This window comes from Coregonus lavaretus (genome assembly GCF_964263955.1).
Source record: "Coregonus lavaretus genome assembly, chromosome: 15".
Taxonomy (NCBI): domain Eukaryota; kingdom Metazoa; phylum Chordata; class Actinopteri; order Salmoniformes; family Salmonidae; genus Coregonus; species Coregonus lavaretus.
In genome coordinates this window covers 9,867,237-9,888,568 of record NC_140002.1, presented here as the reverse complement: position 1 = coordinate 9,888,568, position 21,332 = coordinate 9,867,237, and the positions used below count along the sequence as shown (strand labels likewise).

The 21,332-nt window shown below is 40.1% G+C and overlaps 1 protein-coding gene across 2 annotated transcripts; it reads left to right on the top strand.

Moving 5' to 3' along the window:
* The first annotated feature begins 465 nt into the window (after positions 1 to 465).
* LOC311142218 (CMP-N-acetylneuraminate-beta-galactosamide-alpha-2,3-sialyltransferase 4-like) lies at positions 466 to 21,127 on the top strand. Of its 2 annotated transcripts, none has more exons than XM_084177825.1 (11): positions 466 to 763; positions 5,721 to 5,792; positions 6,938 to 7,013; positions 8,997 to 9,068; positions 9,646 to 9,743; positions 10,167 to 10,230; positions 10,759 to 10,854; positions 10,979 to 11,168; positions 12,697 to 12,840; positions 19,986 to 20,138; positions 20,587 to 21,127. In XM_084177825.1, the coding sequence occupies exons 2-11, from the start codon at positions 5,771 to 5,773 to the stop codon at positions 20,674 to 20,676; spliced, it is 1,005 nt and encodes a 334-aa protein (XP_084033951.1). In that variant the 5' UTR covers positions 466 to 763; positions 5,721 to 5,770; the 3' UTR covers positions 20,677 to 21,127. The 2 variants fall into 2 exon arrangements, with proteins under 2 accessions (XP_084033951.1, XP_084033950.1); XM_084177824.1 differs by having other exon boundaries at positions 8,994 to 9,068.
* The last annotated feature ends 205 nt before the right edge of the window (positions 21,128 to 21,332 follow it).

The following is a 21,332-nucleotide window of genomic DNA, read 5'->3' as shown; positions in this document are numbered from 1 at the left end:
ACTTCAAAGTATTTTTACTTAGTTACTAACACAATTTTACTTGCTCCTGTAAGTCGCTCTGGATAAGAGCGTCTGCTAAATGACTAAAATGTAAATGTAAATGTACTTATTACTTTACGCCACTGGTTAGGTGGAATATGTTAGTGTGCCACTGACTACACTAACAAACATTTTGGGAAAGTGCACAAGGACATGAAATACAGAAGTGACCTTCTGTGTGCCATTTAGACTCCACATAAAACTAAACGAACAAACATTTTAAGTTAATGATAAGGTCTTAGCCTTTATAAAAAGACTGAAAGCCTGATTCAGACGATCTCCATGTCCGCACTTGAAGAGGAACACATTTTAGAGCCACCATTTAATGCCTGAATAGCACATTTAGGAAACATACATTTATAAATAACGGGTATTTAGAAGGGATGGACCGACTCGCCCTTGTACAGTTGGTAACAACGGAAATATTCTGTAGTGACAATTTTCCAGTGCATGGCGCATGCGTTTAAGCGTAGCCTAGAAGTCTTCGGGTATTTGTCTAATATCGTGCGTAGAAAGCAGTTGTTTTTTGACAACTGCGTTTCGGAGTGTGTACGTTTGGTTACATCGTCTTCAAATATTGTCATCTTTCAGAATTGTGTCAGATTTGACCCTAAAGAATAGTGCGACGCATAGTCGCCATCCCTCAGTCTTGCATGCATTTACCCACTGTATAGACATACCTTCGGCTGACAGCTACAGGGAACAATATTTGTGGTTCTACACGGTAAGTTCTAGGCTTTTCTTAGGTTTTCAAAATCTATTTACGGTAAGACATTCATGAGTAATAATACATGTTTATTAAATGTAACAAGTTGTGGACTGGTGGTAAAATTCCGAATCTTTGGCATGAATAACAATGTGTGTCCCAAAAAACAAATGGCATCACTGAATATTGTGTATTTTGTGTATAATTGATCGAATTCATGCAATCTTTGTTAGGCTACCTACATTGCATCAATACATTGCAACTAATGTATATTACACTAATTTATAACGAATTATGTTTTGATTAAGGAATATCATCATGCCATATGATTTCATATTCATAATAAATAATCTAATTTGAACTGGGGACTTAAAGTTCCCAAACAATATGAGATGACATAGATTTATATAATAGGCTACATTTATCTGACTGGTGAAGGATTGAACAGTATTAATTGTACTTTAATGTTTTTACACAATAAACTCAAATGTGACATGCTAGATAAAAGTGATGGTGAAGAGTAGTTTGATTCATTGAAAACTCACCAACCCATTACAGACTACCAAGACACAGAACCATGTTGATTGGGTGTTTTAAAGTAATAATAGCACCAGCTAATTACATGTGAAGTAGCATAGGGGAAACATTAAATATAGTGTGTAGGACCATAGCAGCCAGATAGAGGCTATAGAGGATACTTTTGCTACATTGTCTTGTATTCATTTCATTTGAAATGATACATCGTCACTGTCCCAAATTGCCTATTTCCTATATATTAGTGCACTGGGCCTTGGTCAAAATAAGTGAACACACAGCAGGCCTTAAAGCCTAATCTGGTTGATATGTGCACTGTCAGAATGGGCTAGTTCCATGCCATCAACTTTATCCAGGTGTTCACTGCTACAGGCCTCTGATAGGCATCAGGTCTGCTGCAATTGGTTTCCGAGATAAAGTTTCCCCTAGGTACAGATCTAGGATCAGCTTCCCCTCCCTCAATCCTAACCGTAACCGTTAATGTGAAAAATGCTAAACTGACCCAAGATCAGCGTCTAGGGCCAACATCTCACTACAATCTATAGGTTTTTGGGAGCGCCTGTGTGGCTCAATCAACAGACAACTCGATAATATTCATTTCAAACCACATTGTTGTGCACACTGTAGTGTGCCTATTGTAGTGGTGGTGGTGTAAACTGTTCTTCTCATGCATTCACCACAAGATTAGTGTCTCTCACATCATCTTCACGTTCTCACAGGCTCTCTCTCTCTCTCTCTCTCTCTCTCTCTCTCTCTCTCTCTCTCTCTCTCTCTCTCTCTCTCTCTCTCTCTCTCTCTCTCTCTCTCTCTCTCTCTCTCTCTCTCTCTCTCTCTCTCTCTCACACACACACACATGCAACACACACATTCTGTTTTAACTGTGCTGTGATAGTTCAAAAAGTAAATGTCACCATAAGGCTGTGTTTTTGAGTATGTAAGCATGTGTCTGTGGATGTTAAGTCCTGTGTCAGCTTATCTCTGCAGGGCACCCAAATCCTGTCCATGGAGAGCTACCCTCCTGTGGATTTTTGCTCCAACTCCAGGTGCAACCATCCTGATTCAGCTTCTCAACCAGCTAATTATTAGAATCAGGTGCGCTAGATTAGAGTTAGAGTGAACCTACAGGACGGTAGCTCTCCTGGAACAGGGTTGGAGAGCATTGCTGTTGTGTCATTGTTTGAGTATCAGCCCAGGCATCTTATCCTTTGATGCAAGTGCTTCTCAATAAACTGATAGGGAGTGACTACAGGCTACTATTTCAAAATGCTTATCTGATGTTTTCTATTGTAGAGATACAGATTCAAGGTGCAGTGTTTGTCTTCTCAATGAAACACCATCAACATGACCAATTTCACATAGAAATGTGAGTTATAGATCTGTTCTTAAGTTTAGTTTTTGCGTCTTTTACTTTAGGTTTTGTACAGCAGCTTCAAACAGCTGAAAATACAATATTTTGGGTTATTGAAAATATATTTCACAGCGGTTTAAATGGTACAATAATTCTCTACATTGCTTGTTTTGTCACATAAACTGAAATTAGGCGAACTATCAGAATTTTCGCTACCATATTGCACCTTTAAGTCACCCTTGTTTTTTAAAGAGAGTGGAGATCCACTCTACTTTAAGGTATTTTTTCAATCTTTGTTAAGATAGGCATGGACACAAATTGGGAGATAGAAATGAGGAAGACACAGGAGGAAGGGTAGAGACAGGAAATTAACCCCAGTTTCTAGTGGGGAGGCATGTGCTTGAAGCCAGGTTCTGCATCACCTTTGGTATTTTTTTAATGAGTGACACAGAGACATTTAACATTTTAATCATTTAGCAGCCGCTCTTATCCAGAGCAACTTACAGGAGCAATTGGGGTGAAGTACCTTGCTCAAGGGCACATCAATAGATTTTTGTTCACCTAGTCGGATCTGGGATTCGAACCAGTGACCTTTCAGTTACTGGCCCAATGCTCTTAACCGCTACCTGCTGCCCAGACAATGGTATCTGTTAGATAGTGTTCATTGGCACAAAGCAGAAGATTACATTCTAATCCTGTTGGTAAAACAGGTTACAAACCCACCTAAATGGCTCCATCCAAAAAGCAAACAGACAATGGTCCATTTGTAGATTGTCTTTACTGGCTCACAGTACACTAGAATTATGGTGTTATGCTCAGTTAAAAGTATACTAGACTCCCAATTTGTGGTGTGATCTTACACATTCGAGCGCTACTCATCCCCAGCCCTGCAGGTTACCATCTGTTTAATAGGGGGGAACCAGAAAGCCTTATTCACTAAAATTGTCTGTTTCCGTCCTGTTGGGGCAGGTCTATTGTTTACATATTAACGTCTGGATAAAGTTTCATATTCATGATGTAGTTCCTGCTAAGATTGTGCTGGTTGGGGAAATCGGTGGTGAGTGTGTAGGTGCGTACTCTCAAATATATTTCAAATAGCAGTGGACTAAGATTGGGGTCATATTTTCTTACAAATGTGTCACAAACAATGTGGAAAGTGCCACTTTCTGATGAGCGGGCTGGGACTACATCTTTACCTAGAATTTGCTTTGGCATCTCTTGCCACTTCTGCCACCATCGCAAGCAGTTAGACACAATCCCTGACCTTAATGGGTGAATTAGCGAGAAAGATAACTTTTTTTAAATGCTGTTTTTACAGAGAGTAAAGTGAAGTTTTAGTGCTGTTTCCTCTGTGTGATTTCCGGTTTAGTCAAAGTTTCACATCCTGCAGACACAGCGATAGTTTCTTTCTTCTCATACGGGTCGTTAGTTTCTTTTCATCAGGGTGATATTCATTTCCATTTTGGTCCTTTAGCTTATACCAGAGTGATTTACAGTCAGTGATTATTGCAAGTAAAACCTTCCTAAAAACAGCAGTTATCAGCGAAATCGGCTGTGGTGCTATTAAGTGTTAGTGCAAGAAAGACAAGGACAACAGTTAAGTGTTAATTTAGGGTAACACACAACATGCATTCTATTTTGCTTTGTTATTGTGTTTGTTGTTGTTGTATTGGCTTTGTGCCATACTGTCTGTCTAGAAACTACAGTGAATGGACGGAATAGCGTAATACCAATCCCAAACGGTATTCTGTATGAAACCAACTGCCACGTGTGACATCAATGACACTATTAATCCCAAATAATCTTTGATCTTAACATAGGCCGTCCGAATCAGAATCGCAAAGCATTGGACCCCTTTTCTATAGGCGACAATGGCAGATTATAGGTCAGCCTTGTCTTTGTGTCATGAACAATTTGTCGCCATGTGTTTGAATGGTACTGTAAGTGTGGCCCCTATCTGTTCTATACAGTGGGATATGATGTAGTCAGCCCTTCTCTTATGGACCAACTGTATGTGGCCAACCATTGTTGTATTATCACAGTGTTATTTCCATTTGAGGCTGCATGAAAACTTGTAGATAAAGGACGATGTAGAGAGAGCATGGGAGTAGGCCATGGATATAGGAGCATGAATGAGATGTGTGCTTGTGTGACGAGTACTGAGGATACGAAGCGGCAGGACTCAACAAGGTAAAGGTTTACTTAACAATGAGAAAGAGAATAACAAGGAGCGAGTAAACGACACGACGCTACCAATTACACACAACAGGTTGGATGGGGAGCGTTGCTGCACAGCTATTTTCAGGTCTCCAGAGATGTTCGATCGGGTTCAAGTCTGGGCTCTGGCTGGGCCACTCAAGGACATTCAGAGACTTGTCCCGAAGCCACTCCTGCGTTGTCTTTGCTGTGTGCTTAGGGTTTTCATCAAGGATCTCCGTTAATCTTTTCCTCGATCCTGACTAGTCTCCCAGTCCCTGACGCTGAAAAACATCCCCACAGCATGATGCTGCCACCACCATACTTCACCGTAGGGATGGTGCTAGGTTTCCTCTAGACGTGACACATAGCATTCAGGCCAAAGAGTTCAATTTTGGTATTGGCTCTGTCTTGTCCCTCTGCATCAGACATATGGTGAGCAATATGTTTGGACTATGAAATCGCAATAAAATCACATTATTGAATGGCAATGAATATAGAATCGCAATACATATCGTATCGGCAGCTAAGTATTGTGGTAATATTGTGAGGTCCCTGGCAATTCCTAGCTCGTGGGGTCTCAAAGGAGCATAGGGGGTTTCAAGGATGTGTGTGTGTGTGTGAGAGATAGTTTTTTGTGTGTAGACCAACCTATGAGGAGTTTTTTGTGTGTAGACCAACCTATGAAGAGTTTTTTGTGTGTAGACCAACCTATGAGGAGTTTTTTGTGTGTAGACCAACCTATGAGGAGTTTTTTTGTGTGTAGACCAACCTATGAGGAGTTTTTTGTGTGTAGACCAACCTATGAGGGGAGGTGGCTAACTGATTGGGCGATATATTAAACAGGATGTTCTCTCTCTCTCTCTCTCTCTCTCTCTCTCTCTCTCTCTCTCTCAGGGTTTCATCATCTCCACAAACACTCCAGACATGAGAAGGAGCAGGTGAAGATGTCCCTGAAGAACACCAAAAGTAAGCAGCTTTTTTGTTGATGTGATTTAAACCAGTATTTGTATGCATTATATCCAATTCTGTTAGTTTGAGAATTGATAGATGCTTCAGATTTCAGGTAATCTAATGTCAGGTAATTTAGTCAGTCATGACTTTAAACCAGTCATGGTATTATGTTATTGTATATTCTGCTGCTAGGGTTTTACTTAACCTTAGTCAGTTCAAATGTGAGGGGAGGTTAGTAAAACAAATGGGCTTTTCTTGTGAATATATTGAAATGTGTTGTTTGTAACACCTTATTGTAAATAGACACCACGGACATTGAAATTGTCAAGACTTTGTCTTGTTGCTACTCTGCAATGTGTAGTGTGTTGAAAAACAGACCCGTTACCATTAGTCAGATTCCAGGACGTTTTCACTGTCTTGAAGTTTACGTTAAGTTCACTTGAAGTTCACATTTTCAATTATTAATATATTATTATCTGAAAGGATAAACTGATCCTAGATTGATATATACAGCCCCCAGAGCTTGAGTTTGACCCGTCTTTGTTTATATTTGTGTCACAGCATAGCACAGCATGATGCACTCGCCTGGGTCAAAATCGTCTGGTGAAGAATATTTTACTGTAATGAATACTCAGGGAGAAAAAGGTGTAGATTCACGCACAGAGCTCGGCAGGTGTTTATTAGGCCTTCGCAGGAGGCAGGAATCGTGGTCACAGGCGGGCAATGGTCATACACAGGTAGGCAAACAGGCAGGTGAATCAAAACTAGGACTGAAGGCTATAACTGGTTCTCACAAACGAGCTAGGAAAAGGCTTAGTAGAGTCAAAACAAACAATACCTCACAAGGCACAAACAGAATGAACTGAACTAAATAAGGAGCTGATGAGACCAGGTGAGTAACTAATACAGGTGAAATCAATGAACAAAAATGAAAGACAGGGCTACGTTCAAGAACACAAGGTGAACTAAGAAAATAAATACAGAACCTTACATTTACTGCATTAAATTGAAATAACAAATGCCCTTGCGACTTCAACATCACCAGGGAAATAACTTTCTCTTATGGATTTTGACCCAGGCGAGTATGGCATACTGTGCTGAGAAGCGTGCACATTTTTTAAATCTGTACATTAAAATTGCCTTCCTGTGTTCATTTGCAGCATGGTCCAGAGTACTTGTACCTGTGCTGCTGCTGTGCTGTGTGTCCTACTACTGTTCACATTTCTTCCTTCAGAGGTAAAGCTCCCCTTTGTCTTCATTCAGCCACCTGGTCCTCCTCAAGGTTCTTCTGCGTTTGACAGGATTTGAGTGCTACATAGGGTGGCAGAGTTTATGCAAGCACAGAGTGGCTTGTAAGAGAGATACAGGGTGCGTCTCAAATGGCACACTATTCCCTATATAGTGTACTACTTTTGTGCCAATGGGCTCTGGTCAAATGTAGTGACTATATAGGGAATAGAGTGCCAGTTGGGACGCACACACATACTCTTTAGCAAGGCTGGGGGGAGAGATAAAGCTTGGTTCAGGACTGCCATGACCAGGGACTAGTCAGGGCGTTAGAGAAAGACAGAGGAGAAGCTCAAAGTCTCTTTGCAGGAGGTGTTGTCCAAATGCAAAAACAACGTTCCATTGCATGTGACCTTTTTAGCCAAGATAAGTGGGTCTGCTAGACTCTGATAAGCAGCGCTTTTGTATTCAATATAGCTATCTAAACTCGTTCATTACAGAACAATTACAGAACATTACACATGGTACGTATAAGAGAGAAATAGAGCTGTACCGATGCCAGATAGCTTCGACCAGACCATCCCATCAAGATCAGGATTTGCATCTTTTGACCAATGGGTAAAATAATATGTTAATTGTCTAGATAATCGTCTAAGAAAACCAATGGTCCAAACCACGTCTGTCATAATCTGTTCAAAGGTCATTTGAGTTTTTACCCTTGGAGGATGGTCAGAATTAGGGTGACTTAAAGAATGGAGGCCAGAGAAAAAAAAGTGGTCTAAAATCAGGTATATTGTATTGCGTCAGCTAGGCTGGATTCTGTGCAAGAATTAATGCTACTGGCTACCTGACAGGCTGACTTTCCTGTTGAACTCGTCATCTTTCTTCTTGAATCCGCAGGACATAAAACAATATAGAGGACAAAACAATATAGGGACATGACATGTAGTATTTTCATATTTTAGTATACGCTTTTCATATTAATTAGAAATTCCTGTTATTTTTCAAACTTTTCTCACAAAAACAAGCGTATCTCTATGAAATGTCAACAGAGCACTGAGCGTATACCAAGCTTTTTTTCCCAAAGCCATTTACATTGAATTCAGCTCGTATCATGCTAATTTAGCTTTTTGATACCCGTGGAAACGACTTTGCAGACGACCACCACAAAATGTAAAATCCTCAAAAGTTGTTATGAGAAACCTGAATGTGCGCCAGCTCATGCTATTTATGAGAAACCTGCGTCAACAGAGTTCGGTGCATTATTGCATTTGTTAGGCTGTTTTTTAAAAATATAATGTTAATGATATGTTAGAGAAAGACCCCACTGAACGATTCATAACATGAGTAATCATATTTGTCTTGGTAAAAATTTATATTATAACATAAGGAAGTTAAATTTCATCACCAAAGCGTGTCACCAATTTCATCACCATCCTAGCATTTGATAGCAATTCTACTGACCATATATATAGCGCTTCTCAAGAACACTTGAGTTACTCATAATTAGGGAGTCTTGTTCACTTTCACCACAGTATATGTTGTTGTGCAACGGCTGTCCCCATAGGAGAACCCTTTGAATAACCCTTTTTGGTTCCAGGTAGTTCTACCTGGAACAAAAAAGGGTTTTACCTGGAACCAAAAAGGGTTCTCCTATGGGGACAGCCGACGAACCCTAAGAGTGTAGCATAAGCATGGGCAAGGTGGTAGCTCATTCCTACCACAGATAACCACAGTGGAAACCAACGTTTTGTCCCCAGCTTTTGGTTCGCAGTTGAGACCATTAACCACTGCAGAGACCACATACTGTGTGTGTTTCAGTCGAGTCTCTATTTCAGCGGTGTGTTTCTGTTTGGTTTCCATGTTCTGTGTGTTTCAGTCGAGTCTCTATTTCAGTGGTGTGTTTCTGTTTGGTTTCCATGTTCTGTGTGTTTCAGTCGAGTCTCTATTTCAGTGGTGTGTTTATGTTTGGTTTCCTGTGTTTTTCAGTAGCGGAGGGGCTTTCAGTAAGGCCCTCTGTGACAGCTGGAACATCTCTCAGAAGTGGGAGAGTCTCAACTTCAAGTGAGTAATTAAGTCTACTTGATAAGAAACACGGAGGAGAGGAGAGTTTGTTGTTTTTCTTTCTTTCTCCCTCTCTCTCCCCCTCCCCTGCAGATAAGATTAAGCTTTTCTTTCTCAACTACCAAATATTTGGGTCATAGGCCCTATTTGAATAATTAATGTAAATATAGCATCGAAAAAAATAGGGAAGAAAAATACATATGTAACTTTGGTAATGACATACTTCAAATAACATGAATATCACAAATGGCCATTCAAAATAAGAAAACCAACATTTGCATGTTTCTCTTCTGCTTTTTTCTTTTCTTTGTGGTTTCTTGGAAATGTGACCAGTTAGTTGTGTCATGTTTTGCAATGGTAATGGCATTTTTTGCAATGATACAATGAGTTTGGGTTTGTTTCTCAGCACAAGTTTAATTCTTAACACATTCATATCTAAATCAAGCTTTGAAGAAAGTATATAACATCTAACTTCCTTCCACAATTATAGTTATTTTAAGTGATAGTCTATGCCACATTGATTTAATATTTCTTATCAGCAAGTGTATGTATTTCTACCTGTGTTTTCTCCTACCAGTGTGAGCAGGAATGCTCAACTCTTCTTGAAGCTGGACGATTTCTTCTGGCGAAGCTACTTGTCCATGTTAGCCTTGCCTTATGGTGTTAAGGGCAGTGGTAAGTTGTCACCATCCTCCACTTCAAATTGTACTTCCAATGGTGGCTGGTGGGACTTTAAATAGAAGGACAGGCTTAATGTAATGGCTGGCACGGAATTAATGGAACGGTATCAAACACATCGAACACGTGTTTGATACCACTCCAATCAATCCATTTCTATGAGCCGCCCTCCCCTTCACCAGCCTCCTCTGGGTACTTCATACAAAATGCATATTCTGTTAAAGGTGCTTTTCAGTGTGCTCTTATTTGAATTATGCTTTTGGACTAGACTAGTGCGTGTTATGTTATTCCTATGACAGTGTTATTACTGACATGTAATAGCAAGCATCAGTGTTACTAGTGTTATCTGAATTAACCATGTCTGTATCTCATGTTTACATTTCTTGTGTGAGATGTTTATGTTCATTTTCTGTTTTCCAGAGCTTTTCCTCGTGAAAGCATTGTCAGCCATAGCCAGCTATGACATGCCAGAGACGATAAAAAAGTTAGGTCAAAGTATATCTCATCCCTGACAATGACACTACTGTAAAAATGTGTAAATGTTTCCATAAGATTACAATCTAGTTTATGAATCTATTGAAGTTAATATTTTACTCAGCTGACAGTTGACACATTCCTGATTATTGACAGTTCATGTTTTTAAAAGGTCTACCATGATACCTTGGTTGAGCTGTTGTCACGCCCTGGCTCTGGGGACACTGTTATGTTGAGCCAGGGTGTGTAATTCTATGTTTGTATTTCTATGTTGGCCTGAGTGACTCCCAATCAGAGGCAACGAGTGTCAGCTGGTTGTCTCTGATTGGGAGCCATATTTAACTGTCTGTCTTTCACTTTGTGTTTGTGGTTTTTTGTTCTTATTTGGTTTGTGTTAAACCGTAGACATCACTTTATCGTCTGTTGTTTTGGTCGTGTGATCATTTATATATTAAATATGTTCACCTTCAACGCTGCGCATTGGTCTCTCCCTGACGATCGTGACAGCTGTACTGTTTTGTCCTCTTCCTGCTCTTAGTTTGTCTTGCAGAACCTGTATGGTGGTTGGAAATGGGTTCGCCATCAAGAACACCTCGTTAGGAAGTGCCATTAACAAGTACGACATAGTGATCAGGTAAAGAGACTGAGTGCTTTATGTCTTGCTATGGCACGTTTATGTCACGTTATGTCATGGTTATAACAGCAGTATGCAGACTGAGTGACTATGCTCCACGTAATGTCTTATTGGTCGTTCCCAGGTTGAACGATGCCCCAGTTCGGGGGTATGAGACCGACGTGGGGAACAAGACTACCATGCGTCTCTTCTACCCTGAGTCAGCTTCCTACAACCCCAGCATCCACAATGACCCTGATACCCTCCTGGTCCTCGTGCCTTTCAAGCAGCAAGACGTGCGCTGGCTCAAAGAGATCCTGTACAATGAGAAGAGGGTACTATACTGGATGTGATATTTTCAACACTAAGACAGGGATGCCCATTACTCCCCATCTAACATAAGATATGATATGATGAGATGAGATGAAGTAAGGTTTTATTGTCTGTTTACACAGAAATGTGCCTTGCAACTATAAAACTGATTACAGGACATACAATGTCATATATGAGGTAAAGAACATGAATGGATGACAGGGGATTATACAACTGATCACACACACACAGACACACACACACACACACTCTCTCTCTCTCTAGTTAGTCTACCTCTTTCTGTTTCATCCACACACACAAACACATCCATGCACACACTTTTCTCTCCCGCTCTCTCCCCAATGCCACGTTAAAACCCCCTATCCGTTTAAGCATTATCCCCCTCACCTGCTGGAACATTGTATTTTCCACCCTATCTCCCTACCCTGAGGCTCTGTTAGTAGGTTGTGTTGGAGCAGTGTCTAATAATAATGTTGAAAGGAACAGCCTTTGGGTGTAGGGTCATGCCACCCTCATTTACACAGTAGTCTAATTCTAAGCGGGAAGAGAAGGCACCTGTGATCAACCAATGACTGGGCAGGAGTTAATACGTAGATCTAGGCTCTGTTGTAATTTCCACACTAGCATAGCACATACAGGGGCGTGAAAAAGTATTTGCCCCCTTTCTGATTTTCTCAATTTTTCATATTTTTGATACTGAATGTTATCAGATCTTCAACCAAAACCTAATATTAGATAAAGGTTTACAAATAACAAAACAAAATATTATTTTATTTATTTAATTAATAAAGTTATGCAACCCCGAATTTAACTGCAGGAAGCATTCGGTTGCAGTCTTTGCAGCTAAAGGTTGCACAACAAGTTATTGAGTGTAAGGGGGCAATTACTTTTCCACACAGGGGAATTGGGTGTTGCATAACTTTGCTAATTAAATAAAAAAATAAGTATATATATTTTTTGGTTTGTAAACTCAGGTTCCCTTTATCTAATATTAGGTTTTGGTTTAAGATCTGATAACATTCAATATCAAAAATATGCAAAAATAGAGAAAATCTGAAAGTGGGCAAATACTGTAAAATTAAGCAATGTATTGGGAATGCATCCTAAGTACACCTGGGTTCAAATACTATTTGACATTTTTCAAATACTTTTAGTGTTTGGTGTAGCCTGCCTGGAGTGCCAGATGGGTAGGTGCATTGCACCTGGCTAGCTCAATCAAACCGAGCGAAAGTATTTGAAATGATTTCAAATAGTAGTTGAACCCAGGTCTGATTCTAAGTAGTGTGCTGGTGTGGATATTGGAACGTAGCCCTACTAGTGAAGCTGTTTTAACCAGGGGCCGTATGTATCAGCGTCTCAGAGTAGGAGTGCTGATCTAGGATCAGTTTTGCCTTCATGATGAATAAGATTACATGGATAGGGGGACCTGATCCTAGATCAGCACACTTAATCTGAGACACTTGATACTTATGGACCACCCAGGACTCTTTTTAACTAGACTCACTCTATTCACCCTATCTGTGGCCTCAGATCAGAAAGGGCTTCTGGAAACCCCCTCCTGAGATCTGGTTGGGTAAAACCAGCAATATCCGCATCCTGGACCCCTACTTCCTGCAGCAAACGGCCAGCCGCCTGCTCCACTTGCCTCTCAACACACCTCCAAAGACCAACCAGGTGAGAGCTGCTCAGAATAGCTGCTCACCCTACCAGAAATGTACTTGTTTAAAGCGAGTTGGAAGTACAATTATTACATTATGGGAAATGGTATTGTAACACAATAGTTAAAAAAAATTTCACCATGTCTTTGCTTTCACAAACATGAAAAGCTAAAATTGCCATTTCGCATACCATGGAACATTTTAGAATTGCAAACAGGACGTGTTAATCTTGTGTGAAATTTACGCTATTGTCACGCCCTGGCTCTAGGGACTCTTTTAAGTTGAGCCAGGGTGTGTAGAGTTTATGTTTTGTGCTCGTTGTGTCTAGTCTAGTTTTTGTATATCTATGTTGGCCAGAGTGGTTCTCAATCAGAGGCAACGAGTATCAGCTGTGGCTGGTTGTCTCTGATTGGGAACCATATTTAGTCAGGTGGTTTTCCCACAGTATTTGTGGGATCTTGTTCCGTGTTGGTTTGTGTTTTGCACCTGTGGACGTCACGTATCGATTTGTTGTTTTGTTCGTGTATCATTTAATAAATAAGTATGTTCACCTTCCACGCTGCGCCTTGGTCCTCTATATCCGACGAGCGTGACAGCTATAGGGTAGCTCCTCGTTAGCCAGACGCTTCAAAATACTATCTAGCAAAAATGGCACTAGTGTAATAAGTCGACGTTCTGGTCATTTAACCACCATGTCAGCCTTGTTCTTGTCATTTGAGTAACTTTTAAGATTTTAGTGGTTATATTTAGGAGCTTCTTAGAACGGTTAGAAAATGTCTGAAGCGTGCAGACAAGTTACTGTACTGATAAGAAGGCTATGAACGTAGCTTTGTTTGGGTGTGAAAATAATTGCTTTTCAGAGAAGCGCCTGTCAAAACTCTCTCCCATCACCACAGTCAATAAGGGGTCAAGAGGGTTTAGGGTCAAGCTAAAGCTTCAATTAATATCTGTGTAGTAATCTATAATTATTCATTGTCGATGTATCAATATTAGTGGTCACATGAAAGTAGATAAATTATTATGCATGTGTAACCGGTGTGAAATGGCTAGCTAGTTAGCGGTGCGCACTAGTGGGGTTTCAATCGGTGACGTCACTCGCTCTGAGACCTTGAAGTAGTTTCCCTTGCTCTGCAAGGGCCGCGGCTTTTGTGGAGCGACGGGTAACGGTGCTTCGAGGGTGACTGTTGTCGATGTGTGCAGAGGGTCCCTGGTTCACGCCCAGGTAGGGGCGATGAGAGGGACGGGTTTCATTGAAAACATTGGGTTCATTTGAAACTATAAGTATTACTTTGGAGCCTTGGCTGTTCCCGGCCAAGCTAATGATGTCATTACTTAGAATGTCAGTGGCAAAAATCACACGTTGACGTATTTCTTTTTTTCTGACCTTGGAGTTTGCCCACTCCTCCTTTGTTAAGGTGCCGTCCTCGTCTTCCTCTGTGCATAGGGGTTCGATTCAGCACTGAGCGAAATGCCCCGACTGTTACAATGGTGCTTTGTCCCCACTCTTAAAGTGCTCTTCAAGTTCAAACTGTGGCATACCTTGGCTCTCAAAGGATGTGCTGGAAACTTAAGGTAACTGTCTTGAAATGGAAATGTGTGAGAAAATAGGAATTATGGAGAGGACGTTTAAGGTTATGGTGATGCCCGTGAGACGATGTGGTTTATTTTGTCGCCGATACTTCTCTCAAGTTTTTTACTGAACCTGACTGGTTATCCACCCTTGTCTGAATAAAGCGATGTATCCAGGCAGCAGACCTGGGTTCAAATAGTATTTGTTTAATTTCAAAGGCTTTTACTCTAATTTAAGCGTGAGGTCATGTGTGTTTGTGGAGGATCACTAGTTTAAGCCCAGCAAGGAGACAGGTACAGTGAGGGAAGCTATACTGCTAAAGTGGCACAGTGACATCCGTCACACCTGCCTTGAGTGCCAGATGCGTTGGGTTTGCACTTTTGGGACTATTCTATTGTGCCAGGCAAGCTCATTTTAAGTTTTTGAAAGAAAACAGAAGTAGAAGTATGAAGAAGCAGAAGTACGTGGCCTGTTTTGACTGAGGAATGTCAGAACATTTAATCCCTATTTCAGGAAGTGCCTTTTAAGCTTCATTTTAACTTCACTTCAAAAATCTAAGTTTAAGAAACAAACAACGTCTTCAAGTACAGCAGAGCTCTGCTACTATTTATTTCCTCTCTAGATATTTAAGTCTCATGACTGCATGGGCAACCTCTCACATTGCAGGCAGTGGTGTAGTGGAGGGTAAGTAAACACAGTTTACCCACTTTTTTCCCACTCCGGGACAGTTTACCCACCTTTTGCAGAAAAATTCATTAAAAGTATAGCGAGCTAAAAGCAGAAGGACTCTGCCCTCAATGTCATCGGCCCTGAAACTAGGGCTTGGTTTGAATACTTTCCAAATGCATCCTTCCTTCCTGTCTTCCTTGAAGTAATCACTGGTCTAAAGTGACTGGATTGGTGAAAGGTATGTTATGGGACCTTTACTTTCAACTATCCAATCTCATACTGATTAATGAATAGCTCAAGGAAGGAAGGGAGGACAGTAGGATGCATTTTCTGTGTGGTCCAGTGGTTTTGCCACTGACCCCGCTGCGCTGGTGCAAGAGTTGGCATGGGTTTGAATTCACCCACTGCCCTTTAACTCTATCTCCTCCAATCTTTCCTGTCTTCTCTCTACTGTTCTATCTGTTAAAAAAAAAATAATAGAGCCAAGCGTGTCTCTTGTAAACTTGATTAAATCATGTAAAGATTGTGACATGGCCACTCTTGATGAGGTCACTTTAGGGAATGGCGCTCCTCCTATTAGTCACAGCTAGTAGTTGGGTCACTGATGTTATCCTTCCTCTTTCGTCTCCTCCTTTCTCTGGAAGGAGTGACTAAGAAAACAAACCTTGTTTTGTAAGGGATATGACTCAAAGGGTGGAGAGCCGTATATGTTTAGAAACCTACAGACCTTGGTGTTACAAGTTTTCCTTTGTAACCAATGAGTTAGATGGTAACAATGAGTTAGACCCTTCAGTGTTGTGATGCAAAAATATTGGCAAAATGTATTGCTCATAGAATAAAAAAGGTCCTTCCGGACATTATTCATCACAATCAGACGGTATTCTTAGAAGGAAGATATATTGGAGGCAACATTGACAACTACTACAAATAATGGAAAACTTTGAATGCAGGGAAACCAGGTATAATCGTTATAGCAGATTTTGAGATAGCATTTGATACAGTACGTCTAGAATCTGTTTGTGCCTTTTTCTTTTCAATTTAAGATTTCTAAAAGTGATGTACAACAATTCTTTATGTAAAATAATAAATTACAGTTACTTCTCTGAGAACTTTGAATTGTCAAGAGGCGTGAAAAAAGGTTGCTCTCTGTCACCATACCTACAGTATTTAATATGACCATTGAACTGTTAGCTTTAAAAATCAGATCTAATGATAACATTAAGGGGCTAAAAATGAAGGGATTAGAGACAAAAGTATTAATGTACGCTGATGATTCAAGTTTTCTCTTGAGTCCTCAATCTTCAACCTTGAAGGGCCTCATTGAGGACCTGGATAATTTCTCCAGTTTCTCTGGACTAAACTCAAACTATGATAAGTGTATACACTATATTACGGATTGGGTCTATAAAAGATGCTAACTTTAAATTGCCATTAAGGTGTCGGCATGCTTCCCAGCCGAAACAGTTCGGAAGAGTTTGTGCATATATTATGCCAACATTTTGTGCTGTTTTTGTTAGTTTTGGACTTCGGTGAGGGTTTTTTCGGCTGTACGGGCACACAAACAAATTTCTAGAGGCAAGCCGAAGTTCGGTGCTGAAGTCTACGCCCCTTCGTCGGTGATTGGTCGACAGTAGGTATTCTTCAATAAAGTCCTTGTCATTCAACGAGAGACGACTCGTTTTCATGCAAATTTTTTCATTGAGAAATACTGCACCAAACATCTTAGTTAGATGTAAAATTGCGCAACTAAGATCTCAGCAAAAAATATTTATTGAGTTAATTTAGATTAATTCTGTCTAAAATGCAAATCAATTTATAACATTTTTGACATGCGTTTTTCTGGATTTTTTGTTTGTTATTCTGTCTCTCACTGTTCAAATAAACCTACCATTAAAATTATAGACTGATCATTTCTTTGTCAGTGGGCAAACGTACAAAATCAGCAGGGGATCAAATACTTTTTTCCCTCACTGTTGTCACTTTCTTACCAAGCTGCTTGGCGATGGTCTTGTAGCCCATTCCAGCCTTGTGTAGGTCTACAATCTTGTCCCTGACATCCTTGGAGAGCTCTTTGGTCTTGGCCATGGTGGAGAGTTTGGAATCTGATTGATTGATTGCTTCTGTGGACAGGTGTATTTTATACAGGTAACAAGCTGAGATTAGGAGCACTCCCTTTAAGAGTGTGCTCCTAATCTCAGCTCGTTTCCTGTATAAAAGACACCTGAAAGCCAGAAATCTTTCTGATTGAGGGGGGGTCAAATACTTATTTCCCTCATTAAAATGCTAATCAATTTGTAACAATTTTGAAATGCGTTTCTCTGGATTTTTTTGTTGTTATTCTGTCTCTCACTGTTCAAATAAACCTACCATTAAAATTATAGACTGATCATTTCTTTGTCAGTGGGCAAACGTACAAAATCAGCAGGGGATCAAATACTTTTTTCCCTCACTGTATACTGTATTTATTCATTGCTCTACCGACCCCAGTAGAATCCTTTTTCAAATCATGCGAGAAAAACATATTTAACTTTATTTGGAATGGCAAACCAGATCAAGTTAAACAAGCATATTTATATAACGAACATGAGTTTGGAGGGTTAAAACTATTAAATATTAAGGCATTAAACCTCTCCCTTAAGGCCTCCATTGTACCGAAATTGTATATAAATCCAAACTGGTTTTCTAGCAAGCTACTAAGAGAGGCCCAGCCTATGTTTAAGAGTGGGCTCTTTGCCTTTTTGCAGATTAAAACCTTACATTTTCGGTGGATTGACAATGGGTACCTGTTTTAAAGTATCTTTCATTTTTAAATGAAGTCATACAGAGTTGGCTACAATTTCAATTTCATCCTCCAGAAAAGGCAGATCTAGTATTACAGCAAATAATATGTCTTAACTCCAATGTACTGATAGAGAAAAAACTAAATTTATTGGAAATTTGTTACAAGAAGGGTATAATATTTATGAAAGACATTGTAAACAAGAACGGTAACATTGTCACACAAGCAATTAACAACAGTGTATGGAGGTGTATGCTCAATACAAAATTAGAACCAACTCATCGCGGCTCTGCCACAAAATTGGAAGAGACAATGACTTAAGGAAGAAATTAAAGAATCGGTCTGTCTGCCACCCATTAAATGTGGTCCTCTGTAGCTCAATTGGTAGAGCATGGCTCTTGTAACGCCTGGGTAGTGGGTTCGACCACCCATACGTAAAAAAATGTATGCACGCATGACTGTAAGTCGCTTTGGATAGAAGCGTCTGCTAAATGGCATATTATTATTACATCATAAATGGCTTAAAATGATTAGTATAAATCCCCCCAAAATGATCAGTTTCACTTAAAGTCAAAAGGTTTGACAGCAATACCGTATAAAATTAAAGTCAGTTGGGAACAGGTTCTTGATGTCCCAATACCTTGGCATCGGGTCTATGAACTGACATACAGTATAAAACAACAATTGGCACATCAATCCGTTCGTTTCAATTTAAACCTATTGTATAAAATACTTGCTACAGAAATAATGCTCAATATATGGAGCATTGAACAGTCAGTCTTGTGCAGTCTTTGCCATGAGGAAACAATCAATAGAACATATTTGCTGGTATTGTCCATCGGTGGCTCGCTTTTGGAGTCCATTTAAATTACAGGTTGTAATGCAACAAAATAGGAAAAACGCCAAGGGGGCTTAATACTTTTGCAAGGCACTGTATGTCATTATATCAGGGTTCAGATGGACCTGCAAACGGTATTGTTAGGGGATCTGAAAAACCACGATCAGTCAATGGGAAATATCATTATACTCTTGGGTAAAGTATTTATTTTTAGGGCAATATCGGTAGAAATGTAATAAATAGGGAGGTTTAGGACCCTCATAAGACATCATAGTAAAATGGAGGGATGTATTGCAAAAGGAAATAGCAAAATGGCATTATACTTGGAAAGATGGGTTAATCTGTGGACATCGGAGAGATGGAGTTAAGATCAGAATGATTGGTGGATTGGCCGCTGTGGGCGAAAGTTCAGCACTTGAAGAAAGAGAAAATGTGGAATATATGTATAATTTATTTAACTACAGGTACCATAGATGTGAGCGAAAATAGCTGTAAGTAGTAGTAGAAGTATTGTTGTCCGTTAGTTTACTCCAATCAGGATAGGGATGGTAGGGTAGGAGGGAAAATGTATAGAGAAAATAAAAATAAGGAGGATTAGAAATGATGCAAACAATGAAATTGATAGAACTTACAATATATCTGCAATATTAAAGCTGATCTAACCCCCCCCCCCCCCCCCCCCCCAACAACAACAAAAAAACCAGCAACAAAACAAAGAGTTAGATGGTACCAAATGAGTTAGATGGTACCAAATGAGTTAGATGGTACCAAATGAGTTAGATGGTACCAAATGAGTTAGATGGTAGCAAATGAGTTAGATGGTACCAAAAGAGTTAGATGGTACCAAATGAGTTAGGTAACAATGAGTTCGATGGTAACAATGAGTCAGATGGTAATTCATATGGTACTGTACAGTACAGTAAGTACACTATGGTCTGTTTTCAATGGATCATTTTTTAAATCCAAGACTTTCACCTGTGTGTGGGAAACCGGCTGTAAGTATGTACAGTGTTTAGGCATTATGGCTCAGTTGGTAGACCATGGCGCTTGCAATGCCAGGATTGTGGATTCAATACCCAGGGCCACCCATATGTAAAATGTGTGCACCCATGACTGTAAATAGCTTTCCATAAAAGTGTCTCTAAATTGTGCACATATTATTATTTTATGTTTTATTATTAAAACTGATGTAGTGATGGAGAAGACTGTTAGTCTTTCATTGTTATTTTTACACGCTAGTGCTGCCACCTGCTGGTGAAATAAAATATAATATCTCTAATGGGTCTCTTATGCTTGTCCTCACAGATCCCAGCGCACCCTACTACTGGCATTCTGGCCATCTACGTGGCCCTTAACTACTGTGACGTGGTCCACATCACTGGATTTGGCTACCCAGAGTCTAAGTACCTGAAGCACCCCATTCACTACTATGGCTACGACACCATGAAGTCTATGAAGGTGAGGGAGGATGTTGACATGGGTTGCGTCCCAACAATATCTAATTTCTTCTGAAGTGTACACTCATTCACTACTTCCCACAAATCTAAAAGCATTGGAATGGTGGAGGAATGGGCCAGAGGAAGTTTCCACCATATTCCTTAAGCCAGTCATTTCCTTTCAAATCAGTGAAAGCAAGTGAAAGAGAGCACACTTTGGGAGGAAGGAGAGATAATTGGGATGTATCCCTTGGTCTATCAACAATCACTTGTCTTGTCTAAAACAATATGCAAAGTCACATATGAATGACATTGAATATGATATGTGGAGACACATCAAATTAAATGTGTTGATACAGAGGAGAGACGTTGGCGTTATCTGTTGTCATGAACAATTTCATACCACTTTGCATGGTCTGTAGACCTATTTGAAAATCAATTGATGTTTGAATTTCTGCTCTTCCTGACAGAATTCGTACCACAACCTCTCCCATGAGGCGAAAGCTCTGAAGCGACTAGAGGACTCTGGTGCTGTTGTAAACCTACACCCTCACTCTTGACCAAGGCAACACAATTGTCATTTAGCAGAATCTAAGCGATTGGCATTAGCATATATTTCCGTATGGGTGGCCCCAGCGGGAATCAAACCCACGATCCAGACTACTGTACCAACTGAGCCACACAGGATCACAGTGAAGGAAGAGAGTTGGGACACTGAGAAAGGACTTCCCTTACCTACACACCTTTATCACAATCTGATAAACATCCAACCTTTCCCCACCCCTCCTTTCATTTAAAGAACATTACTGCGATGAACTGCTTCACATTGCTCTCGAAGGCCTCGTACGCACTCAAGTTGTACAACTGATATACAACACATTTGACACAACTGCTTAGATACAATGGAGAGTTTGTCTGCAAACATTATTTTACACATCCATTGTGTGGTGTCTCCACAACCCTTGTGCAATTATGTGTAAATAAATTCAACCACAGTTTTGTTTCATCACAAAACCGGAGAGCATCTGTTCTGTGAAGTCCACAAAGCATATTGCATGTAACAAACCATTACATGACCTACAGCATGGTCAATCAAGTTAATGCGTCCGACATTTTCGGACTACTAAACAACTATTGATTTAGGACACCAGAGAGTTACCGCAAGTCGCAAAGAAAACATAGAGGCTCAGAATAAGTTAGAGGAAAAACAAAAAGA